This window comes from Phyllostomus hastatus, unplaced genomic scaffold (genome assembly GCF_019186645.2).
Source record: "Phyllostomus hastatus isolate PE091 unplaced genomic scaffold, TTU_PhHast_1.1 phas_scaffold_585, whole genome shotgun sequence".
NCBI lineage: Eukaryota > Metazoa > Chordata > Mammalia > Chiroptera > Phyllostomidae > Phyllostomus > Phyllostomus hastatus.
The window spans coordinates 16,541,035-16,566,868 of NW_025334037.1; the positions used below are offsets into that span (position 1 = coordinate 16,541,035).

A 25,834-nucleotide genomic window follows, 5' to 3' on the forward strand; every position below is an offset into this window, starting at 1 on the left:
GCCTTTTTATTATTTTTTATCTTTTTTTCTTTTTATTTCTGGGGCTCTAAGTTTTCTTTCATATCTCCTATTTTACTTTCTCTTTGACTATTGTTCCATTCTTCTCTCCTTTTATTATTTTTGTTACTTTTTCTGTGTTCCTTTCCCCATTTTTCTCTTTCAATTCATTATTAGTATTAGTTCTCATCCCCTTTCTCCTCCCACAATCAATTTTCTTTCCTCTGGTCTTCTCATATGGTTTGGGGGTTACTTATTTTGGTGGTATTTTTGTGTTGGTTTGCTTTGTTCTGCCAGCACAACAGTGTCTTATACACAAGACACAGTGGGGGTTGAGCTTCTTAGCCAGCTGCAGGGGAGCCACCACCAAAGAATGGGCCAACAACAATCGGCACACAAATACAACAGGAGAGTCCACACAAGGAACATTATGGGCTTTGCTTGTTGTTGTTCCTCTAGTTCTTTTAGGATTGGGTTAGGGTGTTGATTTGAGGTTTTTCTATCTTCTTTAGGTAGGCCTGTAATGCTATGAAATTCCCTCTCAGGAATTCTCTTGCTATGTTCCATAGGTTTTGGTATGTTGGCTGTTCATTTTTATTTGTTTCCAGGTACTTTTTTATTTCTTCTTTGATTTCATTGTTAACCCATTTGTCATTTAATAACATGTTTTTCAGCCTCTACATATTTGAATGTTTTTGAGTTTTTTTCTTGAGGTTGATTTCTAGTTTCAAGTCATTGTGATCTGAGAAAATACTTGATATGATTTCAATTTTCTGGAATTCATTAAGGCTTATGCTGTGGTCTATCTTTGAAAATGATCCATGTGCACTTGGGAAGAATGTATATTTTGCTTCTTTGGGATGAAATGTTCTGTAAATAAACAAAATTGACAAATCATTAACCAAAATCATCAAGAAAAAAAGAGAGAGGACCCAAATATATAAAATCAGAAATGAAAGAGGAAATGTAGCTACTGACACCACAGAAATGCAAAGGATTATAAGAAATTACTATGAAAAACTATATGCTAAGAAATTAGACAACCCAGGTAAAATGGATACATTTCTATAAACACACAATCTTCCAAAACAGAATCATGAAGAAGCAGGACACCTGAATAGACTGATAACAACTAGTGGAATTAAAACAGTAATAAAAAAAAAAAACTCCCAGCACTCAAAAGCCATGGACCAGATGGCTTTACAGGCAAATTTTACCAAATATTCAAAGAATAACTAACATCTATCCTTCTCAAACCATTCCAAAAAGTTCAAGAAGAGAGAAGACTCCCAAACTCTTTTTATGAGGCCTGTATTATCCTAATCCCAAAACCTGGTAAAGACACAACAAAGAAAGAAAATTACAGGCCAATATCTCTGATGAACATAGATACTAAAATACTAATAAAAAAATACTAGCAAACTGGATCCTGCAATACATTAAAAAGATCATATACCATGATCAAGTGGGATTTATTCCAGGGATGCAAAGATGGTACAATATTCACAAATTAGTAAATGTGATACATCACAGAAACAAAATGAAAGACAAAAATCACATAATTATATCAATAAATGGAGAAAAAGCATCTGATAAAAACACCTAGCAAGTGGGAACAGAGGGACCATACTTCAACATAATAAAGGCCATATAAAAAAGACCTACAGTCAACATCATACTTAATGGGCAAGAACTAAAAGTGTTTCCCTTAAGATTAGGAACAAGATATGGGTGTCCACTTTCACCACTCTTATTCAACATAGTACTATAAGTCCTAGCTATAGTGATCAGACAAGAAGAAATAAAAGGCATGCAAGCCCTAGCTGGTGTGGCTCAGTGGGTTGAGCATTGGCCTGCAAACCAAAAGGTCGCTGGTTCAATTTCTTGTCAGAATGCATGCCTGGGTTGCAGGCCAGGTCCCTCATTGAGGGGATGCAAGAGGCAACTAATGTCTCTCTTTCATATCAATATTTCTCTCCCTTTCTTTCTCCCTTGATGTTGGAATTGAGTAGACTCAACTCTTGGCCATTTTATCTTCTCCATTATGTCCACTCTTCTAGATGTCAATGACTCTTAAATTTATACCTTCAGCCAATATACTATTTCTCCCAATATTTAGATTCAGCATTCTGCTTATGTCTTAAAGACACCTCGAGCTCAGTATCTCCATAACAAACTCCTTATCTTTTCCCATAATTTCAGAACATAATCAGATTATGTCTCACTATCTCCATTGCTATCACACTAGTCTAAACAAATATGATTTCTCACCTGGGTTGCTACAATAGCATCTAATGGGTCTCCTATTCCTACCTTTGTTCCCTTACATTAGCAATACAGCAGCCAGAGGGATACTTTTAGACCTAAATCAGATAATGTCACTCCTCTCCTCAAAATCCAACAACTGGTCCCCTCTTACAGTCAAAACCAAAGTCTCTTCATTGACCTAAAAGGCCCTGTATGATTTGACTCCTGTTATATCTCTGACATCATATCCTGATATTTCCACCATTGTTCCTTTGCACTAGACATATTGCTTAATTAATAAATATTTGTTAAATAAATCAATCCCAGTCTCCAAGGAGCTCATATTCTACTGGAAGAAACAGAGGTAGACGAATGATTACAAACAGAAGGGGACAATTAAAATTCTCTTCTGTCAAAATTCTGGCAGGTGAATGTTAAAGGTTGAGCAATTTGCCATAAGTGGGAGTGGTGTTGGAGAACACAGGAAGGAAGGAAGAACTTTACAAGCAGGACAAACATTGCACATGCAAAGATCTACAGAAATGGATCAGCAGAATATTTAGAGAATTACAAGCATCAGAAAATAACATTTGAGCCCTGGCTGGTGTAGCTCAGTGGACTGAGTGCAGGCTGTGAACCAAAGGATCACTGGTTCAATTCCCAGTCAGGGCACATGCCTGGGTTGCGAGCCAAGTCCCCAGTGGGGGCCATGTGAGAATCACCACACCTTGATGTTTCTCTTCCTCTCTTTCTCCCTCCCTTCCCTCTCTAAAAATAAATAAATAAAATCTTTAAAAAAAAAGTAAATACAGTTTATACTTTAGATAGGAATCATTCATGAGAAAACTGTTTCTTCCCTTATAGTTTTCAATATGATCGCAGAGCAATTTATTAAATAATATCTTTTTTTTTTTGGTACTTGAGTTCTGGCTAAGAAAATTCAGATCCAAAACTCAATGCAAGGAAAGGTTTATTTTAAAAAGTCACATAGGTAGAAGAAGTAAGCCAGCTCTGCTGCATGAGCTCAGGAAACAAGTAAAAGAAGGGTCATTGGAGCTTAGGAGAAAGAAAAGCAAAGGTAATGTCCCCTGGGGAAAAAAGAGGGAAAAGGCATGGATATACTCCAGAGAAAATGCACCTCAGAAGAGGGTAGGGAAAGGCATGGGTGTGCTCAACATTAACCGTGTCTTTTTGATGCACCCCCTCAAGAAGGCCAAAGCAATATTTGGAAAGGATTATAAATTCTCCAAGTTAAAGATACAAAAGAAAAACTTAGAGTCACATTTAATTTGACAAGGTAAAGGTGTGGGTGTGTACTGTATCAAATTTAATTTGTGCAAAATCATCATCTCTGGTAACATTATTTTTCATGATCTACATCGCTTAGACTACTTTAGTAAGGCTTGATCTCTCTGTCTATCTAAACACTGATTCACTTACAGCAAGCTTCAGGCTAACATTGTTCTTATTAATACCTGACAAATCCACAAGGTGTTAGTTGCACACGATTTTGTATAAAAGGTGAAGTGAGACTGAAATCAGTCTAAAGCTCTCCCCAGACAAGGCACTCAACCACAGGTGAGTCTCAGCATCTACAGTTATCAAGTGGTGCCAGTTAATTTTGAGATTACAGATTTTTCAGGATCTGAAGAACAGATCTAGAGCTTTTGAACTACTGTTATGTAGGAAATCAGTGCTTGTTAACCTGACTTCTTAAATATGGTTAGTACAGTATTATCTCTGTTAGCAAGCTATTGACTTTACAAACCAATTGTCTGGTCTCTGAAATAGTCTTATCTTAAACAAAGATGGGCAATAGCAAATGAAAATCTTTATGAGATGTTAAAAATAATGAACTAATTTTGTAATATAGAATTTCCTTTTTAAAATAAAAAATAGTATTTAAAATGATCATAAAGAGACAAATATGATGACCACAATTACTTGCTTCAGAGTAATCATTTCAAGACAGTCAGCAGTAATACTCTCATCTGTATATACTACTCTACTTAAATTATTATATTGGAGTTCTGACCTATGTTATGTTTCTACATTGACAAGAAAAATGAAGGAGGAGGAGGGTGGAAAGAACTATCTGTTTAAGAAATTAGAAAGAAAAGAGAAAGGAAGGAAAATAATTGCTGGAGCAAATGTGACTGGGGCAGATGAGCAGACCAACTCACTTTGGTTTGGTCAACTTATGTAATGGTTATAATCCTTTGGTTTTGTGGTTTGTCATGGACTTCAATTGTTTCCTTCCCAGTCTAGGATGAAGTCAGTCCAGTTTTTCTTTCTCTTCTGTTGCTGGAAAGCAATTTGCTGCAATAGCTGTGAGCTGACCAACATCACCATCACAGTGGAGAAGGAGGAATGTCACTTCTGCCTCAGTGTCAACACCACCTGGTGTTCAGGCTACTGCTACAACAGGGTAGGAACTTTGCTGGAGGCAAAAGGCCATTCTGCCTCTTTTGCCTTCTGCAGAAGGCAATTTTCATTACTTCCCACTTTATCAGTATTTTAAGTTTTCCAAGTAGTAGCCATGAGTCCCTTAGCCAATGCTGTCTGTGTTATAATTAAGGTTAATTATATCGGTTAGATATTTGGGTTTGGGTTTGATTAGGGTAAATTTAGGGAAGCCTCATATTTAATATGATCAATTTGGTAATATGCCAACTCTGCATTTTTTAAAAATAATTCTATGCTAGATTTTACATATGGAGAAATAAACATGTGAGCATATAGATTTAGTAATAGAAGACCTACAATATTCCCAAAAAGCTAGTTCCTATGTAGATGTATTTTTGTATATTAGGCATTTCTATTTCTATGTAATTGAATCCATATCTTTGCAATAGAGATTGCAAAATGGACCAAAGTATGTTTCTAAGCCACATAAAAACACAAACAGCCATATCATAAAAACTGTCATATTGACTCTCCTGAGTACAAATGCCAAAAAGCAGCCTAAGAACACAATCAGTCTTTGCAGACTGTTAGAACCAAGGTGAATCTGCAAACCCACTCCCCTCTTTATACTCTTGAGAAAACCAAGGCACAGAGGCATAAAGCCAATATTTTATAGTCATGCAGTTTCTTTGCATCAATCCAAGTAAGGAAGCAGTTTCTGCTTTCCCTTCATGTTTGTACCCTATAGTGCCTGGTTTCCTGTGCAGAATTTCATTCTATAAACTGAAATTCAAAAGAGCAGCTTTTTAATGAAATATACCTTATTGGGTACTTTATGAATGTGATGAGTGTGAATAACTTCGACTTACTGCACAATTTACTGTAACTTCTTGGGATATAGACTTGGTTAGCACGATACTGAAATAAAGTAAACATCAGTGCCAATTTCTTAACTCAGAAAAATCATTGTTTTATTAGAAAGTGTTAGGATACACTGTTCTGACTAGACTAAAAGTTCTTATATGCAAACGATGTATCCCTTGAAACTGAAAGCACTGCAAAAGCATTTAAGGGGCAAAAACGTCTACAAGACAGCGGAATATTTGAATCTTATGTTTGAGCCTTCATAGTCATGTTAAGCATTAATATTTCATATTATGTCTCTTTGACCTTCTGTCAACACACAGGGACAATGTATTTGGAAACATTTTCTGAGAACTTCAACTTCAGTGTTTTATGGTTTAAATGGTCATTAATATAGCTTTTAATTAAGTACAAAAAGTCAACTTAAAATATCATGTTTTCCTTGCTCATCATTTTTCTATATATATCTTAAAGTTCAAAGTTTCTCTACAGCATGGGAAATAACAATATTTTTATATAAAGAGTAGGAAAAAGTGAATTATATTTTCTGTAAGACTTCGAGAACAATTAGGAATATGGTATAGCATACAGGTAGGTCATTTATGAGATCATATTTCCTTGGTTGGAAATTCCATAAGTGAGCTTCAATGGGTCAATATTAGAGCAAGCAGTACTGAATTTCTGTCTCATTCTGATTACACTAAGTCAAACCACCCAGAATATTATAACCTAACTCTACCCTTCCTATACTCCCCAGGATCTGGTGTACAAGGATGGACTTGCAAGCAATATCCAGAAAATATGTACATTCAAGGAGCTGGTGTATGAGACAGTAATACTGCCTGGCTGTGTTCACCATGCAAACTCTACGTATATGTACCCAGTAGCCACTAAATGTCACTGCAGCACATGTGAAAAAGACAGTACTGACTGCACCACGAAAGGCCTGGGGCCCAGCTACTGCTCCTTCAATGAAATAAAAGAATAAAGAGCAGTGGACATTTCAGGCTGCCTACCCTAGTCCTGAAAGACCAAGATATCCAAAAAATCTGTGTGTGTACAACATGCTCAGGCTGCAAGCACTGTGGGATTGGAGAGCATCAGACCCCACTGATCCTGGCTTTCCAGAGCTAGAGAGTGCAAGGGTTGAGCATTTGGGTGGGGGGGGAGGGGGGCGGGGCAGGAGCCTGTCACCACTTAACTGTGTAACCTAGGTCTGGTTCTGTAAGTTCTGTATAGTCTTAATTACAGACACATGAGTGCTTTTCTGCCTGATAATCTCAGAAATCCTTTCAGGCAATCCTTTCTTCCTTAGAGATAAGGATACCACCTACAGCTGGAGGGAGGAGGGAAGAGGGAGGAAATGAATTGGGAAGGAGAGAAAGTACTAAATGCAGCATTCTTCTGATAGATTCTTGGGCCCTCAAAAGCAGGGCCAGCATTTTCTTCATAACTGCAGCCTCAATACCTAGCACCATGCCTGCAATTTAGTAAGAAACTCAACAATGGCTTCCCTAAGGAAAGTCAGATCAGAAAGGAAGGGGGGGCAGGAAAACCCTGAAGGAGGATGGCTGATGAGGCTGCACCAGCAATGCCAGTCAGCACTCCCTTCTGTCGACGCATGTTCTCCCAAATCTATGACTTCTTTCAACAAGGTATATATTGGGACTATTTCATAAGTTGATTTCTTTTAAAGGTTTTACCTCTCTTAGTTACATACTTGTTTCACACTTAATGTTTAACTAATTTATTTCAATCTTGTTTTTTAATAAAGATGTTAGCCACGATTCATAGACTTGAATTTTTTTACTGTTTGCTAACATATGTGCATGTTTATAATATTAGCAGAAAAAAATTTTAAAGTATATTTACTAGTGCTTCTGTAAATATTATCTGTCCTCACCTTTGAAAATATTAAAAATGATTTGGTTGCATATCTAAAAGTACTTCTCTATTGAAATTTTATCTCATTTTTAAAAGTCATTTTCTGATATAGTAGGGATCAAAGCTAAGAGAAAATCATAGAGTGGGTGGGGACACTGGAGACTCCCTAGTTCATTTCTTAAATTTTTGAGATGGAAAAGTTAAAGGCCAAGGATATAAAAATCACAGCCAAGATCACGAGGACTGTTCATGGCAGCACCAGAATTAGGACACTGGCTCCAAGCTCTTACCCCACTCTCCTGTGACTACACCGCCATAAAAAGAAGTCACTGGCAAGAACTGATGCAAAATTGTAGGAATTAATAATCATTTCTGTCCATTCAAATCTGGTGCTGAGTGTGACTTATAGCTATATTCTCTTCAATATTTTGACACAACGAAGTCATGGATATCATAAGAAAATTTAATAAGATGTTGAACATTGTCCTGTGCACCAAAAGGTTGCTGGGTTGATTTCTGGTCAGGGCACATACCTAGGCTGCGTGTTCAGTCTCCAGCCAGGGGGCATACAGGAAGCAACTGATCAATGTTTCTCTGTCACGTCAATGTTTCACTCTTTCTCTCCCTTCCTCTCTCTCTATAATCAGTGAACATATCCTCAGGTGAGGTTTAAAAAAAATTGTGTAGTGAAGGAAAAGTACTCACACTTTGATCATCGTTTAGCTGTGATTAAGGAATACAGTCATAAAAATAGTGAACATATTAAATAATTATATAACATTTATATAATTATATAATAGTGAAAATATCAAATAAATTAAATCATTGTTGTGTTGGGAATATAGAAGACTAAAGGTTGAATATATGTGGGGGGAGCAGGGAGGAAAAAACATATCCTTATATGTCATAGAGAGAAATCAGTAGCTTGAAAAAATTAAAAAGTATCAAAGAAGTCATGTTATTTAGAGACACCAGGGGGCACTAGAGTAAAAGTAAAACTGGGTAGGTAGTGTGTCTACTACTGTGCTAGAACTTAGACTCTACACACTCCACATAATGTCCAAAAGGCAACACAGCACAGTTATTGAAAAGCATTTGAAAGCTGAATTCATCTATGTTCTAGTCCTGACTCCACCATCAAACAGCTGTGATACCATGGGCAAGCTCCTTATCCTCTTCAAACTTCAGTTCCCTCATTTATAAGATGGAATAACAACAATACCTAAAACATTATCAGGCACACAGTTGACACTCAATATGTATTCATTGAATAAATGTTAGCAAACAGACAGTACATGTAATGTGTTAACCTGATATGTAATAAACGTTCAATAAAATTAGTTTTGTGTTTAGAGCTGGTCTGTTTAGGAGCATGTTCTAAATCTAAGCCCTTCTCCCTTCTCAAGTTAATGGGGGAGAATTAGTTATTATATTGACTTTATTCTTAGAAAATTTGGAGGTATATTTAACTCCTCTCTTTGTTGGCCAACCTCTCACAATGATCATTATATTCTATTAATTCTACCTTTACATAAATCTCCCACAATATCTCCTTCCTCTTCTGACTACCCTATTTTTTCCTGTTTGTCTTTGGCAAAAAGTTTCCTAAACAGTTTCACAGCCTCACATCTCTTACTCCTCAACTACATTTTGCACCTTGCTCCTGGACTTACTTTACTTTTTTTTTCTTTATTAAGTTTATTGGAGTGATATTGGTTAATAACATTATATAAGCGTCAAGTGTACAATTCCATAATACATCATCTATACATTTCAGTGTGTGCTCACCACCCAGTCTTGTCTCCTTCCATCACTATAAATTTGACCCCTTTACCTTCTGCATCCTTTCCCCAACCCCTTCCCTCTGGTACCCACCTTTCTGTTACCTGTATCTACGAGTTTGTTTGTTTATTTTGTTTGTTTGTTTTGTTTGTTTTGTTTGTCTGTTTGTTGCTTTCTGTTTTAGATCCCACATGAGTAAATCATATGGTCCTTATCCTTTTTCATCTGAATTACTTTGCTTAGCATGATGCTTAGAGTTACCTTTCTAAAAGGAGAAAACTAATCATGTCATTTCCATGCTAATACTTTCTAGAGCTCTCTTCATTACTTGTAGTAGAGAGCCCAAGGTCTTCACAGCATGCCCACTAAGTGATTATACAATCTTATCCGAACGCACCTTAACTTTGTCTCCTGATATCCCTAAACTTTCTCTTCTCCACTGGCTTTCCTGTCCTATATTGTTCAAGTACATTCCATCCCACAGGCCCTATATATGTCATGTTCTTTCTCACATTTGAGGTTTTGCATATACTGTTCCCTCTGCCTGGAAGGCTTTCCCTTCTTCCCCTTTTCACCTGGCAAACCTGATATAAATAAATGGCTTGTTGGTCTTCCCAACTATACTATGGGTTCCCTGAAGTTTGCACCATCTTACTTCAATTTAGCCTGCCCAGCACCCAACATAGGACTTGACCCATATTAGGTGCTAAATGATTGCTTATTGACTACAGAAAATATACACCCTATAATGAACAGACCTGGGGGCTTTTGTTTATCAATAATTAAGGGCAGTTGATTATTTCATGTTACAAAAATTATATTCCCTTTTTGAACAAAACTATCAGGTGTCCAGTTTTCCTTACTTAATATTCAATATTTAGATTTTTAAGTATAAAAAAACCTAACTTACTTACAGCTCTGTAAATAGAGAAGAGCTTCCATTGTGCCTTCTATCTCCTCTAGAAAACAAAGTTACCTGGCATGAACATGTTCATTTCAACAAATATAAAACTTGAAATTCAGGGTAGCATTTACTTCTTTGAATTTTTTATTGGGTCAAATATTTGGTGATGGAAGGAGATTTGACTTTGGGTGGTAAACACACAGTGCAGTATTCAGATGATGCATTATAGAATTGTACACTTCAAATATATAATTAATCAATGTCACACCAATAAATTTAATAAAATTTTGAAAGCTAAAATAAAATAAATTTTAAAATTTTATTGGTTCTATTTCTACCCACTTCACTCCCTGGGAAACCCATGTTAACAACAAGTATATTTGCCATCTATAATTATATATCTCTACATCTCTAAATATGGAGATATGTAGGTACACATACATATGGCACACTTACATGTATACACAACAATCCTTTCTGCACGCTTTTCTTCATCACACTTTTCTCCCTCAGTGGAATCTATGGAAAGTCCTTTAAGTATAATATTAGTTCATGTTGCATTGGCTACTGTGGATGAAAAAGGTGCCACACACTAACCCTGAAAAGTTCAGAGAAAGCCTGCATGGGGGGCCTTACAAACTCAGACACTGAAAGTAACCATATAGGATGGTCTGAACAAGGAAAATTCCCAACCAAAAGCAGAGTCGTGGCTTCACCAGTGGTCATGTCCTGGGTCTGAAGCATCAGTGAAAAAGGTCAATCTTTATCTTTTTTTTAATTATTGAATTTATCGGTATGACATTGGTTTATAAAATTATATAGGTTTCAATTGTACAATTCTATAATATGTAACCTGTATCTTGTACTGTGCGTTCACCACCCAAAATCTAGCCTCCATCACCATTTATCCTCCCTTTACCCTCTTCTACCTGCCCCCACCCCTTTCCCTCTGGTAGTCACCATACTGTTGTCTGTGTCAGTGAGGTTTTTTTTTCTCTTTTCAATTAACCCCTTACCTATTTCACTCAGCATCCCAGCCCCATTCCCTTCTGACAACTGTCAGTCTGTTCTCTGTGTCTATGAGTCTGTTTCTATTTTGTCTATTTTATTCAGTGGATTTCACATATAAGTGAAACCTCGTCTACTGGAGGTTTTTTGCACCTAAGAAAACATGCCTTTGGAACATCAGAGAAATGTCCTTTTCTAGACCCCCCAGGGCACAAGCACCACACCAGAGCACAAGAGCAGATCACAGCATCCTCACTGTTACTTTGTTCCCCGACTACCATCTCTATGTGCTGCAAATGCTGACTGTTAACTATTTATACCCACCAATGTAAAAGAAGTATGTATCTCTCCATTTTACTCTTTATCCAATCCCAAATATCCCCCCCATGTTGCTTCCTCCAACCTTTCTAATCTACCACCAATGAATCTCATGTAACCCCCCTTTGGTCTCCTTTGTTTCTAATGTGTGAAATAAGCTGTAAAACCATCATTCTTCAGAGCATTTTCTCAATCATTGAAATTTATCTTCCTGGCACTCATCATCAGTTCGGCTCAAATAAACTCATAAAAACTCTTTACAGGTTTGGATGTTTCTTATGTTGACACTACATAATATTCCACTGTCAACTCATATTTTTATGAAGATTTACCACCCTCTCATTTAAGCTGTCATCTGGCCTGTTTTAGCCAGTTTACACTGCTAAAACAGAATACTACAGACTGGGGGACCTATAAACCACAGAAATTTATTTCTCATCATTTTGAAGGTTAGCAAGTCTAAGATCAAGGCACCAGCAGATTTAATGCCTGGTAAGAAACGATTTCCTATTTCATAGATACTGTCTTTTTTTGCTGTGCCTTTGCATGATGGTAGGGGAGGAAAGGGGCCTTCTGGGGCTCTTTTATAAGAGCATTTATTCCATTCATGAGGAATCTGACCTCTTGACCTAATTAGCTCTCAAAGGTCCCACCTCCAAATGCCATCACATTGGGAATTACATTTCAACATATAAGTTTTGGGGGACACAAATATTGAGCCTATAGCATGGCCAGTGAGAATGAAACATAAACAGCCTTCCTGACCAACCAAATGGAAGGAAATCTATAGTTCAAAATGGTTGGCAATTTCAGATTTCTGTCAAAACTGAGAAGACATAAACAAAATCATAGCTGAATATAATTGAGCATAAAAGTTGGGTCAAAGATTTATATACCTAAGTTCCTAGAAACATTTTTAAACTGTCTTAGAAATTTGCATTTAATTCATTTATATTCACTACAACAAAAACAGTGCTTCAATTTATAAGTTACCTCCAGGCATTTCATTTGTTAGGCTGATTTACAGTAAATTGGCTTATTCCAGTATAATAAAGAATACTCTTTGCTATATGCCACTAAAATAAATTAATCAAGCAATTTAATATTGAATTTTCACACTACAATCTTGTTTTGTTTTCTCATAAAGCTAAAATAATAGCATCTATCATCATTTAAAACCAATAATATGATTTGCGCTTTGCAGAAACCAACAACAAATTAAAAACCAAATCTTTGCATTAGTAGCAACAGAAACAGCCAAGAGTGTTTGAGAAATGAATAAGATTTTTCCTTCACTGTTACTATAGCACATAAAATCTGGGAGCAAATGGAGCCTAGTGCAATCGTGTGATTATTTTAAATACTGTAACACTTCAGGACAATGCAAATGGCTTCTCACATTAAAAAGACATTAAACCACTCAGCAGCTTAAAAGAAAAGGCCTACAACTGCTCTAAATTTTAAAATACATTTCTGTGAAAAATTACTTCCCAGCTGCAGGAGACCCTGAGGCTATTGTGAGGTACCTCTTCCTCTGTGCTGGAAGTGATGGTAGCCTTCTTCAGGCTTTTCAGGGTTGAGCAAGGCAGCAGTTCTGTTGTACAAAATGGTTAAACTGAGTGATTAATCATGAGCTGTGTCACAAGCATATGAAGCCATGGACGACGGGACAACTGAAAAACACAACGGCTTTGTGGAGGAGGTACAATCAACCCTTGATTAATTCTGCTAATGGAAAGAAATGTTGTGGATAACACAAACATCATTAATGCCAAGTGAAAACTAGCCCGAGTTTGTCCCTTAAAATATAAATTAAAATTTTAAGATATGAAACTTTCCTCCTGTGGAACTGTTATCCGTGGGGGTGGGTCTACAATGTAACCCAAACACTATCTTTTAAAGAATGATACTTTGCAGTGTTAAAGAAGTTAGAATAACAACATTTGACAAAGGTATTATATTCCAGATACATTACTTCTAGAGTAAGCGTAGTTCTCTGTATACTGCCCAATGCCTATCCACTAGCCAAAGTAATAGTTCAAAAATAAAAATTCTCCCAGGGATTCCCCAAGTCACTGAGAATAGATGAGCCTCATCTATTAAACAGATTAAAGTAATCCAGGTTTTCTTTTACAGGTATACAAACAGGACTGCCTTGCAAATACACTCACCGAGACAGGGAGAATAGCCCACTATTCATCAACTATTTCTTTCCAGTCTTGCAGCATGGATGTTTATTAAAACTTTCAAAAAATAATATTCAGTGGACATTCTGTCCTGGGCAACATGCTAGATACTGAGCATGTATTGGTGAACAAAACATTTCTGATGGAACGAAGCACTTAGAAACTCTAAGCACATAATAGATGCACAAGGAATATAACTATTTTTTCCTCTCAAATGTTCGTTGATTCTGAAATCTCTCTGGGCTGAGCAGCCAGCTGCTAAAATATCAAATTATATTTTTAAAAGGAGGATTGGGGTACAGCATAAATATTTAGGGCAACATGCCAGCTGTGACTTCCTCTACAATGGAAAGTACAAATAAGAAAAGAAATCAAATCTAGTATAAAATCCATGGGGAAAGACAGGACTGTAGGAGTTTAACTACTGGTTGTCAATATTTAAGAACATTTAAGAAGTAAACTGAAAGGGCATCAGATTCCCAAAGAGATTGTTCTAAGTTTAGAACCAACATAGAAGAGCCCAAAGAAAATTGAGAAAATGTCAAATAAAAAACATACAAAATTAAAAATGATACATGGTTACACCACGTGAACTTTGAGAGTTGGGGAAGAAGGCAGGAAAATGCCTAGTCTATGAATCAGAGACTGTTCTTAAACGTTTTTACTGGATCACTAATTATTCGCATTTATTGGTTGGTTTTATTGCAGTAGAAATAAGAAGCACAAGAATTTTGACAACGTACACAAAAATATCCATGCCTCTAGAACGTTACCTTGAGGATTTTGCTATTTCTTGCATGGGACCACTGAATTTCCCAGATTTCAACAACCTGTCATTCTAAGCATACAAGTCAGTTATATTCTAAGTGGCCTAGTACCCAGTTGAAATAAACACATATAGTTGCTATAATTATGTGTAAAGAAACACAGGTGAGAATAAGCAAAGGTTTCTTTTTTAAACTGGGAAATTTTTTAAAAATATTTTGCCCTGGCTGGTGTAGCTCAGTGGATTGAGCACGGGCTGCAAACCAGGCATCGCAGGTTCGATTCCCAGTCAGGGCACATACCCAGGTTGCAGGCCATGGCCCCCAGCAACCGCACATGGATGTCTTTCTCTCTCTCTCTCTTTCTCCCTCCCTTCCCTCTCTAAAAATATATATATATATTTTTCAGTTACAGTTTATATACAATATTATATAGTCTCAGGTGTGCAACACAGTGAGCAGACATTTATATACCTTACCAAGTAATCACCCTGATAAATCTGGTACTCATCTGATACCATACATAGTTATTACAATATTATTGACTATATCCCTATGCTGTAATTTACATCCCCATGACTATTTTTATAATGGTAATTTGTACTTTGTAATCCCTTTGAACTTTTTTGCCCATCCCCCATCTCCCCTCCCATCTCGTGAACGCCAATTTATTCTATCTATGAGTTTGCTTTTGTTTTGTTTGTCCATTTACTTTATTTCTCAGATTCCACATGTAAGTGAAATCTTATGGTATTTGTCTTCCTCTGTCTCACTTATTTCATTTAGCATAATACCATCTAGGTCCATCCATGCTATCACAAATGATAAGGTTTCATTCTTTTTTCTCAGAATAATATTCCACTGTATATATGTACCACATCTTCTTTATCCATTCATTTATCTATTGATGGACACAGAAGGTTGCTTCCATTTCATGGCTATAACAAATAATGCTATAATGATATCAAAGTATACTACAAGACTATAGTAATCAAACAGCATGGTATTGGCATAAAAACAGACACATATAGAGAGCTCAGAAATCAGCTGACACCTATACGGTCAATTAATCTATGACAAAGAAAGCAAGAATACATAATGGGGTAAAAAGACCATCTCTTCAATAGATGATACTGGGAAAATGGGACAGATATATGCAAAAACTGAAACTGTTACAGAACCAGCCAAAGCTGTTTTGGAACAGCAGTGGAGTTCAACTGCTGGCCTCCAAGAGGCATAACTCTAGAGACAAGAATTTGGCGAAAAAGGAAAGTTGTTTACTTAACGACCATACAGTTTTAGAATAATGGCAGATTTCTGCCATTAAGTTCCACTCCCTTTAAAACACCCAGAAACAAATAACCTTGCCACCCTCCACCAAGCCAGACCAGTCTCAGAACATGTCACTTAAAAGTACCATTCTTCAGGAAATGCAGAAGTCTACAGCTCAGAATTCCTGGTCACGGTTCAGCTCCAAGCATCTCTCATGAGTCTGTGTGAACCTGCCTGAGTCCTTCTCACAGCAGTTTCTCTCCTCTGGAGCTGCTTTTTCTCTGGCCATCAGCTCACCAGTGTGTGTGTGCTTGGCCAGGCAGGTCTCCCACAGATCTGCCTTCTGTGCAGGAGGGGTGCTGAGAATGTTTCCAAACCATGTGGTCTCCAGGAATCTGCCAGGTCTCAGAACCCTGGGCTCCCTCTAGCAGACAGGCTAGCCAGAAGAAGGGGGAAAAAAAGCTTTGTGCTTCTCCGCACGCTGGTTTTGAACTGGGCTTGGAAATCCCTGCATGAGGGAGTGTCAGGCTTTTTCTCAAGGTGTGTCACTCTGCCATTCTTGTCAGCTCTCCAGCATCTTTGACCCTCTTTCAGCTGCCATTTTATAGTAAGGGCAAAGTTTCCCAGCTGTGCGCAGGTGCACAAGCATCTGTTTGTCTGGGGTGCGGAATCCAACCCCCCTCAGCTCAAGCAGGGCTGTATGAGTTACCCCCAGCTATATGATGAGTGGCTCCACTGCTGGCACATTTGGACAGTCACATAGTCTTGGTTTACAGTTTGCCCCAGAAGCGGCCTCCTTCTGCAGCCCCGCCCTTCAGGAAGACACTGGCTAGGGTGCTTGGTTGCCATTTTAATCTGCCATCCTGGGCATTTCCTAACCAGCACTAATGTAACTCTCTCCCTTCTGAAGGGGAGGTGCTGGCTCTGCCAGATCTGGGATCCCTTGCATGAATTGGGGTCCCTTGTTTTCCAGCAATCTCAGGTCTGACCTACCCTGTTGCAAAACTAGACCATTTCTTACACCATATGCAACATCCCCATAGCTATATTGTAAATATCTATTTGTACTTCTTAATCCCCTCACCTCTTCACTCATCCCCCTCTCATCTGGCAATCATGAAAACGCTCTCCATATCCATGATTCTGTCTCTGTTCTTCTTGATTGCAGTTTGTTTTTTAAATTCACTTGTTGATAGATACGTATTTGTTGCCATTTTATTGTTCATAGTTTTGATCTTCTTCCTCTCAAATAAGTCCCTTTAACATGTTATATAATAATGGTTTGGTAATGACAAACTCTTTTAGCTTTTCTTCTGAGAATTTCTTCATCTGCCCTTTCATTCTAAATGCTGTCTTTGCTGGGTAGAGGGATCTTGGCTTTAGGTCCCTGCTTTTCATGACTTTGAATATTTCTTGCCAATTCCTTCTAGCCTGTGAAGTTTCTTTTGAGCTGAAAGTTTTCTAGAAATACCCTTGTAGGTAACTAACTCCTTTTCTCTTGATGCTTTTAAATTCTTACCTTTAACTTTTGGCATTTTAATTATGATGTGTCTTGCAGTGGACCTCTTTGCAACCATCTTGTTTGGGACTTTCTATGTTTCCTGGACTTAACATGTCTATTTCCTTCACCAAATTAGGGATATTGTCTTTCATTATTTTTTTTCAAATAGATTTCCAATTTCTTTTTTTTTAAGATTTTATCTATTTATTTTTTTAGAGAGAGGGGAAGGGAGGGAGAAGGAGCGGGAGAGAAACATTAACGTGTGAGAGATATATCAATCAGTTGCCTCTGGCATGCCATCATCTGGCCCACAACACAGGCATGTGCCCTCACTGGGGATTGAACTAGTGACATTTCAGTTCTCAGGCTGGCACTAAATCCACTGAGCCACACCAGCCAGGGCAGATTTCCAATTTCTTGCTCTATCACTTCTCCTTCCAACATTGCTATGATGTGAATGTTGTAACATTTGAAGTTGTCCCAGAGGCTGCTTATACTATCCTTGTTTTTTCAGATTCTTTTTTCTTCCTGTTGTTCTGATTGGTTGTTTCTTGCTTCCTTATGTCCCAAATCATTGATTTGGTTCTCAGCTTTATCCACTCTACCATTGTTTCCCTATAAATTGTTCTTTATTTCAATTAGTGTATCCTTTGCTTTTGACTGGATCTTTTTTATGCTGTTGAGATCCTCACTAAGTGAGGATCCTTGAGCATCCTTATAGCCAGTGTTTTGAACCAGAGTGCTTATCTCCATTTTGCTTAGTTCTTTTTCATTTCGGCCATGTTCCTTTGTCTCCTTGTCTTGGCAGCCTCCCCGTGTTTGTTTCTATGGATTATCATCTAAGCTGGGTCCTCGAGGTACACTCTTCATGTGGACTGAGTACACCCCCTTTTGTAGTTGAGCCTTAATTACTATTAGCAGGTCAATGGGAGGGATTTACCTGGGACAGTCAGCTGCAAGGACTGGCTGTGACCACTGGCCACCCACCTCCACCCTCTGTGGAGCATCAGCTCTTCAGGGGCAGGGTGGTGGTGCTCCAACATGGCCTATAGCTCTCCACTGGGTGTACAAGCTCTGGGGTTTCCCAGTGGTGCAGGCCAAGGTCAGCCCCTACTTGTGTTCTGCTCGGGGCCACTCTGACTGAGTTATAAAGCAATCTGGGATGGCTGCTACTTGTGCTGGGATTGGAGTTTCCCAGGTGAAGCCCAGCTGTGAATCTAAGCTGACTGCTCCAGTGCCAGGCCTGGGGCCACTTAACAAGAGGTACAGGGGGCTAGGGGCTCACTGAGGCCAGCTATTGCTTGTTTGAGATGATTTTTGAGGTTGTGAAGCATGAACTAAAACCAGCCATTCATATGGAAAAGTCACTTTTAACAATTGGGGTATGCCAGTAAGTTGGGTGGGACAGAGTACAGGAGATTTCCAGGGTGACTCAGTGTTAGCCAGGTTGATGGAGTCTCAGATATGGCATCCACCTGCCAGCTCTGTGGCTCTGTTGCGGGGGGGAATCATTCAGAAAGGGAACAATGGCTTCCACTTGCCTTTCTGCCTGTGACAAAGCTGTGCCCCAGCTCTCGCCTGATGCCAGATACTTCAGTTTCTCCCCATGTGCCACTGGTGCCTTTCAAGCTGCTACCCTGGTGCTAGAACTCAGAGGGAATGAGTCTGAGTAGGTGAGTCCATGAGTGTGTTCTTTAAGAGGATCTGCTTGGGACTCCAGAAGTTTCCTCCACCAACTCAATCCCCACTGGTTTTTGTGGCCAGGAATTATGGGGGCTTATCCTCCTGGTATTGGAACCCTAGGCTGTGGAAACTGGTATTGGGTTGGGACTCTTCACTCCCAAGATATCCCTCCCAAACTTTTATCCACCACATTGGGTATGGGATGAGGCTGTTCCATGTCTCCATCCCCCCTACCAGCATGGATAGATGTAGTTTCTTTAATTCTGTAGTTGTCAGACTTCTATTTAACTCGATTTCTGACAGTTCTGACTGATGGTCGTTCTATATTTTAGCTGTAATTCTGATGTGGTTGTGCAAGGGGGCGAGCCATGTTTACCAATGCTGCCATCGTGACCAGACTAAACAGACTAAGTCTTGACCTCATGGATCTTACATTCCAACCAGAAGAGACAGATAAAAATAAATGAATATGTAACTAATAAAACATGAAGAGCCCAAGAAAGAAATAAAGCATGATAAAGAAATAATAAAAAGCATTGTTATTAGGAAAAGCTTCCTTGATAATTGATATTTAGGTAGAATCTTGAACTAAGAAGGAATGAGCCTTTCCTATTCCAAATGTATCTCATAGAAATCTAATAATTAATGAGGGAACATTTTTTCTTTGTAGAGATATTCCAGCTTAAAAATGAAAGTATCACCATTCTGCTACTCATAATGAAATAATGGAATTAGGCAAAACTCAATGATGACCTCTAACATCACAAAAAGAGATAACTAAATAGAATGTGCCTCCCATTGGGAATATACAACATACTCCATAACATATTTTTGGTTAAAAAAAATCTGATCAGCCCATTAGATTTAACTATAATCCATAGGAAATATGAAGGTATAGAAACATGACAAATAAGATTACAAGAATAGGCCCTGGCTGGTGTAGCTCAGTGGATTGAGCGTGGGCTGCGAACCGAAGTGTCGCAGGTTCAATTTCCAGTCAGGGCACATGCGTGGGTTGCAGGCCACGGCCCCCAGCAACCGCGCATTGATGTTTCTCTCTCTCTCTCTCTCTCTCTCTCTCTCTCTCTCTCTCTCTCTCCCCCCCCTTCCCTCTCTAAAAATAAATAAATAAAATCTTAAAAAAAAAAGATTACAAGAATAAAAATCAGGAAAAAGTGACAGTCTTCAGAGCAAAAGCAAAACAAAATAGTATTTTTCAACAAGGAAATTGCAAGAATGAAAATAAAGAGAAACAAAGGGAAAACCACTAGATTAAAAGAGACTTAAAAGATATCTCCACTGCAGTAGATTACAAAAGTTGCCCATTCTTCATCCTACCCTGTGCAGTGGAACTTCGTAGTGCTTTCCAGTATGACACTGTGACTTGGCATAATGACTTACTTTGACCAAAAGAATGAAACAGAAGCGATGGTGTGCTAATTCTAAGTCTAAACCTCAAGATGTTTGCACACTACTGCTTGCTCTCTCACTCCTTTGCATCACCATGAGAACATGCCTGGGCAGCCCACTGGATGATGACAGATGTATGGATTAAGACCAAATTATCCAAGTCACTCCAGGTGAGCCAGTATACATAGCCAGCCAAACTCAGATATGCAAATGAGCCTAGAGAAAATCAACAGGGCTACCATGCTGACCCCAGGTACATGAGCAATAATTTTTTTGTTGTTTATCTGCTTGTTTGCTTGTTTTACCTCCAAATTATTGTGGGTTTTGTAATAAAAGTGTTACTGTAGCAACAGACAAATGATACACCCAGAGAAGTGTAATATAGAGATCTTATTTGTATTTTGATGAACAAACTATTGAGTGAATTGGGAAATCTTAAACCAGGGGTATCCAACTTTTTGGCATCTTTGGGCCACAATGAAAGAAGAAAAGTTGTCTTGGGGCACACATTAAAAACACTAAGGAAAACTAATGAGCAAAAAAAGGTCTGTGCATTATTTTTGTGATATCTGCCACCACAGATAAGCAAAAAAGTCCTCACATAATAACCCTAATTATGCAGCAGCCCTTTCAATAATCTTCTCCTTCTGGCACCCCTATAATTCAGATGTTGGAACGTTTAAAGCTGTCCTGGAGGTTCCTAAGCCTCTCCTCATTTTTTTGAATTTTTGTTTCTTCGTTCTTTTCTGATTGGATGTGTTTTTCTTTCTTCTGGTCTACACCGTTGATTTGAGTCCCAGTTTCTTTCCCATTTAAAATCTTAGAGCAGGTCCCAAGTTTATTATCACTAAAGTAGAAAATGTATATATCTAAGTAATAAAATGTCATTGATTGTTATTATATGTTTTTATTATAAAAGTAAAAGAAAAGAGGGCAACATAAAACTAGTGGGATGTTGGACATTGTATTTGAGAAACTAGTGCATCAGTATCTGGTTTGACAGAAGTAGTTGCAATTCCCAGTGAGTTCCCAAGGTGCTTATGAGATATTTTGATTCTAATTTTACTCTTAATGTATTGCATTCTTGAAAATATTTGCTTGCAAATGTAGGTGCTGTCAAGTAGTGATGACATGAATAAGGTGTGATTGTGAAGCAATGGATATTTGCCTGAGAAGATAGGACCTATAAAGGTCCAGCAAAGAGACATAATCAATTTTTTCTTTAAGTTGAATATCAGATGCATTCCATATGAAAATTGGCAGGTAACATATTTATGTCAATAATCATTTTTAATTGATTTTATTGCAATAATTTAGCTATGATAAAATTCACCAATTTTAAGTTTACAATCGGATGATGTTTGAAAGTATAAAGTTGTGTAACCAGCATTATCATCAAGATATGAAACATTTAACTTACACCCAATAGTTCTCTCTTATTCCTTTGATATGCATTCTTTTTTAAATGTAGCCTTAAGAAAGTTTGCCAACCTCAATAGTGAACTCTCATTAACTTGCATCAAAGATGCTAATTACACATCCATTGCTAGTGATTGGTTCAGGAACTAATATAAAAATCTAAGTAATTCAGGCCTAGGAGAGGATTACTATAGACTTCTCGTAGAGAATGAGCATCCTCTTTCGGTCCTGAGAGTAACTGGTACAGAATAAACATCTCACCATAAACAAACAGAAAACTGGACAAAATCAATCTAAGAACTGTTTTCAGACCTTAGACAACAGTAGTGCAGAACTGTGATCACTTAAGGTTACACCCCTTTTCTTCCCAAAGGAACTGTCCAGCCTGCAAAGTGGGGAGGTATAAGCCATGCAGAGAAGGCTTATCTACAGAGCCAAAGAAACAGCGATCAGAGTCTGGGAGGCTGAGCAGCTGCAATTTTTGAGGCAGAGTACCAGAGAGAAGGGAACAGAACTGAGCAGGGAAAAAAACGCCAGAAATCTACATCCAACTCAAGAGTCTGAGCTAAATTCTAAGATGGCATATGACTGGTCAAAGAGCAACTACAATGAAAAAGCAAATATCAGGGTGCTATAAGCTGAATAGCTACTGGAAATGTTTGAATTGTGGCCAGACAGACCTATGAAAACCTGAGACATTCAACAGAAACCCCAGAACGGCCACACACTTCAGTCTATTTCCCTTTGCTTCCTCTAATAGCTTTCCAACTCAATTACTGCAGGACATGTCTTGGTTCTTCCTCCCAGAGAAATAAGCAATATTTTTTAGTATCAAAAGTAATTTATCCACACTAAGATAAAATTAATAAATTCATTGGCACAAATTCTAAAACCAATACAGAAAGAAAATGAAATCTGAACATATCTATTAAGGAAATTTTTTTCTTCTCCCATGGCTTCATTTTATTGTATTAGTGTTCAATTACCGTTGTGCCCATATCTCCCCCATCACTCTCCTCTGCCCTACCCACCACCCACCTCCCACATTCAATCCTCCCCTTTGTTGTCTTTGTTTGCCTTTGGTCTTTCAACAATGCTGTGTCTTGGAGTGGGCCCCTCTGCATCCGTCATAATTGGGATTCCATGTGCTTCCTGGACTTGCATGTCTATTTCCTTCACCAAATTAGAAGTTTACTTTCACTGGCTTTTCAGATATTTTTCCAGCTTATTGCTCTTTCTCCTCACCTTCTGGTACCCCTGTGATGAAAATACTGGAATGCTTAAAGGTCCCAAAAGCTGTTTATACTATCCTAATTTTTTTAGGCATGAATTCTATTTATTTATTTTTAATTACTTTATTGGTGTTCAATTACAGTTATCTGCATTTTCTTCCCACCCCTCCCCCAACCCCAGCCAAACCTCTCCCCCTCTCTTGCTTTCATCCTCCTCCTTGGTTTTGTCCATTTGTCCTTTATAGTAGTTCCTAAAAGCCCTTCTCCCCACAGTCCCCTCCCTCCTTCCTTCTGGCTATTGTTAGATTGTTCTTAATTTCAATGTCTCTGGTTATATTTTGCTTGCTTTTTTCTCTTGTTGATTATGTTCCAGTTAAAGGTGGGATCATATGGTATTTGTCCCTCACCACCTGGCTTATTTCACTTAGCATAATGCCCTCCAGTTCCATCCATGCTGGGGAAATTTAAATTGTAATCAGAAACCTTCCTCCAAAGAAAATGGTGGTCTTGAGCGTGGGCTGCGAACCAAAGTGTCGCAAGTTCAATTCCCAGTCAGGCCACATACCTGGGTTGGAGGCCATGGCCTCCAGCAACCTCACATTGATGTTTCTCTCTCTCTCTTTCTCCCTCCCTTCCCTCTCTAAAAATAAATAAATAAAATTTAAAAAAAAAAAGAAAGAAAATGGTGGTCTCATTTTCTGTTTCACCAAGATGGAGAATTCCATTACATATTTAGGAAGATATAACATCAATCTCACACAAGCTATCCTAGGAAATAGAAGAGAAAACACTTCCCAAGTCATTTCATGGTGCCAAATAGCCCCGATACCAAAACACATTACAAGAGTAGAAAAGAGCTGACCAATAACCCTCAAGAATATAGATGCAAAAGTTAACAGAATACTAATAAATGGAACACATCAATGTAGAAAAAAAGAATATCATTGCAAAACTGAGGTTTATCCTAGGAATGTAAGATTGGTTTAACATTTTTAAATCAATCAATATAATTCACCATATTAATATAATAAAAGAGAACAATCATATAATTATCTCAATTAATACAGTAAATGAATTGGACAAAAACTAACATCTGTGCATAACAAAGACTCTCAGAAAACTAGGAATAGAAAGAAATACAACCTGATATAAAACTCTTACCAAAGGACCCTACTGCTACATAATTCTTAATGGAGAATAAAAAGCATGCTGCCACTAAGATCAGTTTCTCTGAGTCATTTTCTATGCAACGTGATGATAAATTAATTGTTCTATCCAGTGCAATTAGGTAAGAAAACAACTGCAAAAAAAGAAATATACTGTCCTTAGTTACAGATGACACAATTACATAAATAGGAAATTCCATATTTTTACTTATCCATTCCCTTAGTGATGACCACCAAGGTTGCCTCTGAATTCCAACAGTGATGAATATCCTTATTGATGCACATGTAGGAAAATTTCTGCTTGATATATACCCAGAAATGTGATTGCTGTTTCATACTTCTACTATTAGTTTAATTTCCAGAAATACTGCACCAGTTTCTATCCTAATCAGTAGTGAATTGTATATTTTTCTCTTAAACTTATTTTAAGTACATTCTGCTGTTTAAAGTGACAGAATAACCTGTTGGAATAATAATTTTGTTTTGTTCCTGGATACTCTACATTTATACTCATAAGGAAGAAAGAAGAAAGGAGGTATGGTCAGACCTTGACTTCTAAGGCCTGGACTCTGCATAAGCTCTAAGGGAAAATAAACAATCATATTGGGTTTCAGAGCCAAAAGAAGGAGTTACCAGGCAGAAATCCACTACCTCGAAGACAGCCCCTAAAAGAGGTCTTTATGCTTCAAAGGTCTAGGTCCATTTAGAGAATTAAAGAAGCTTTGGAAAAGAGCAAAGAATAGAGCTTTATGGAGTGTGACCTGGTGGGCTCTTGGTTGCTGATTCTCTAGGACTGCAAATCTGCCGTGGGTGTCAGGGCTGATCCTCCCTAAACTGCCTGCAGTGAAAAGGCTACAGAAGGCTATAATTAGGTAAGAAGTGTTACACTCCTAGAAGTCTAAGTGAGGGTCCCTCTGGTTAAACTTGATACAGTGGAAATGAACCACACACTAGAGTGATTAACCTTGAATAGACTGTTGTGCTGGCCTTTGAGGACCTTGTAAGTCCCCCGGGTTCTTGTAAAAGCCAAGCAATTGGAAAAGAGTCTGTGAAATAAAATGCCTGATAATGAACTTTCAGGCAATCTTAGCAGGTAGGACTAGGTTTAGCCTCATTTAGAATGTCTCCCCTGCAAAAAAAGTGAGTCCCTCAGGGGAAAGTCCAAGAATCTTTTTTCTTTTTTTTTAATCATTTATTTATTTATTTTTATTTTATTGATTATGATATTACAGTTGCCCCATTTATTTCTCCCCTTCATTCCCCTCTACCCTACACACCCCCTCCCACCCACATTCCACCCCTTTAGTTCATGTCCATGTGTCATACTTATAAGTTCTTTAGCTTCTACATTTCCCATTCTATTCTTACCCTCCCCCTGTCTATTTTCTCCCTACCATCTATGCTACTTTTTTAAAAAAAGATTTTATTCATTCATTTTTAGAGAGGGAAGGGAGAAAGAGAGAGAGAGAGAAACATCAATGTGCAGTTGCTGGGGGTCATGGCCTGCAACCCAGGCATGTACCCTGACTGGGAATCAAACCTGCGACACTTTGGTTCGCAGCCCGCGCTTAATCCACTGAGCTACGCCAGCCAGGGCTCCATCTATGTTACTTATTCTCTGTACCTTTTCCCCCTTTCTCCTCCTCCCACTCCCCTGTTGCTAACCCTCCAGGTGATCTTCATTTCTGTGGTTCTGTTCCTATTCTAGTTGTTTACTTAGTTTGTTTTTGTTTTTGTTTTAGGTGTGGTTGTTAATAGTTGTGAGTTTCCTGTCATTTTACTGTACATGTT

General features: G+C 38.1%; 1 protein-coding gene across 1 annotated transcript; it reads left to right on the forward strand.

Annotated features, from left to right (window-relative positions):
• The first annotated feature begins 4,513 nt into the window (after window positions 1–4,513).
• FSHB (follicle stimulating hormone subunit beta) lies at window positions 4,514–6,502 on the forward strand. The gene is made up of 2 exons (XM_045825623.1): window positions 4,514–4,672; window positions 6,272–6,502. The coding sequence occupies exons 1-2, from the start codon at window positions 4,514–4,516 to the stop codon at window positions 6,500–6,502; spliced, it is 390 nt and encodes a 129-aa protein (XP_045681579.1).
• The last annotated feature ends 19,332 nt before the right edge of the window (window positions 6,503–25,834 follow it).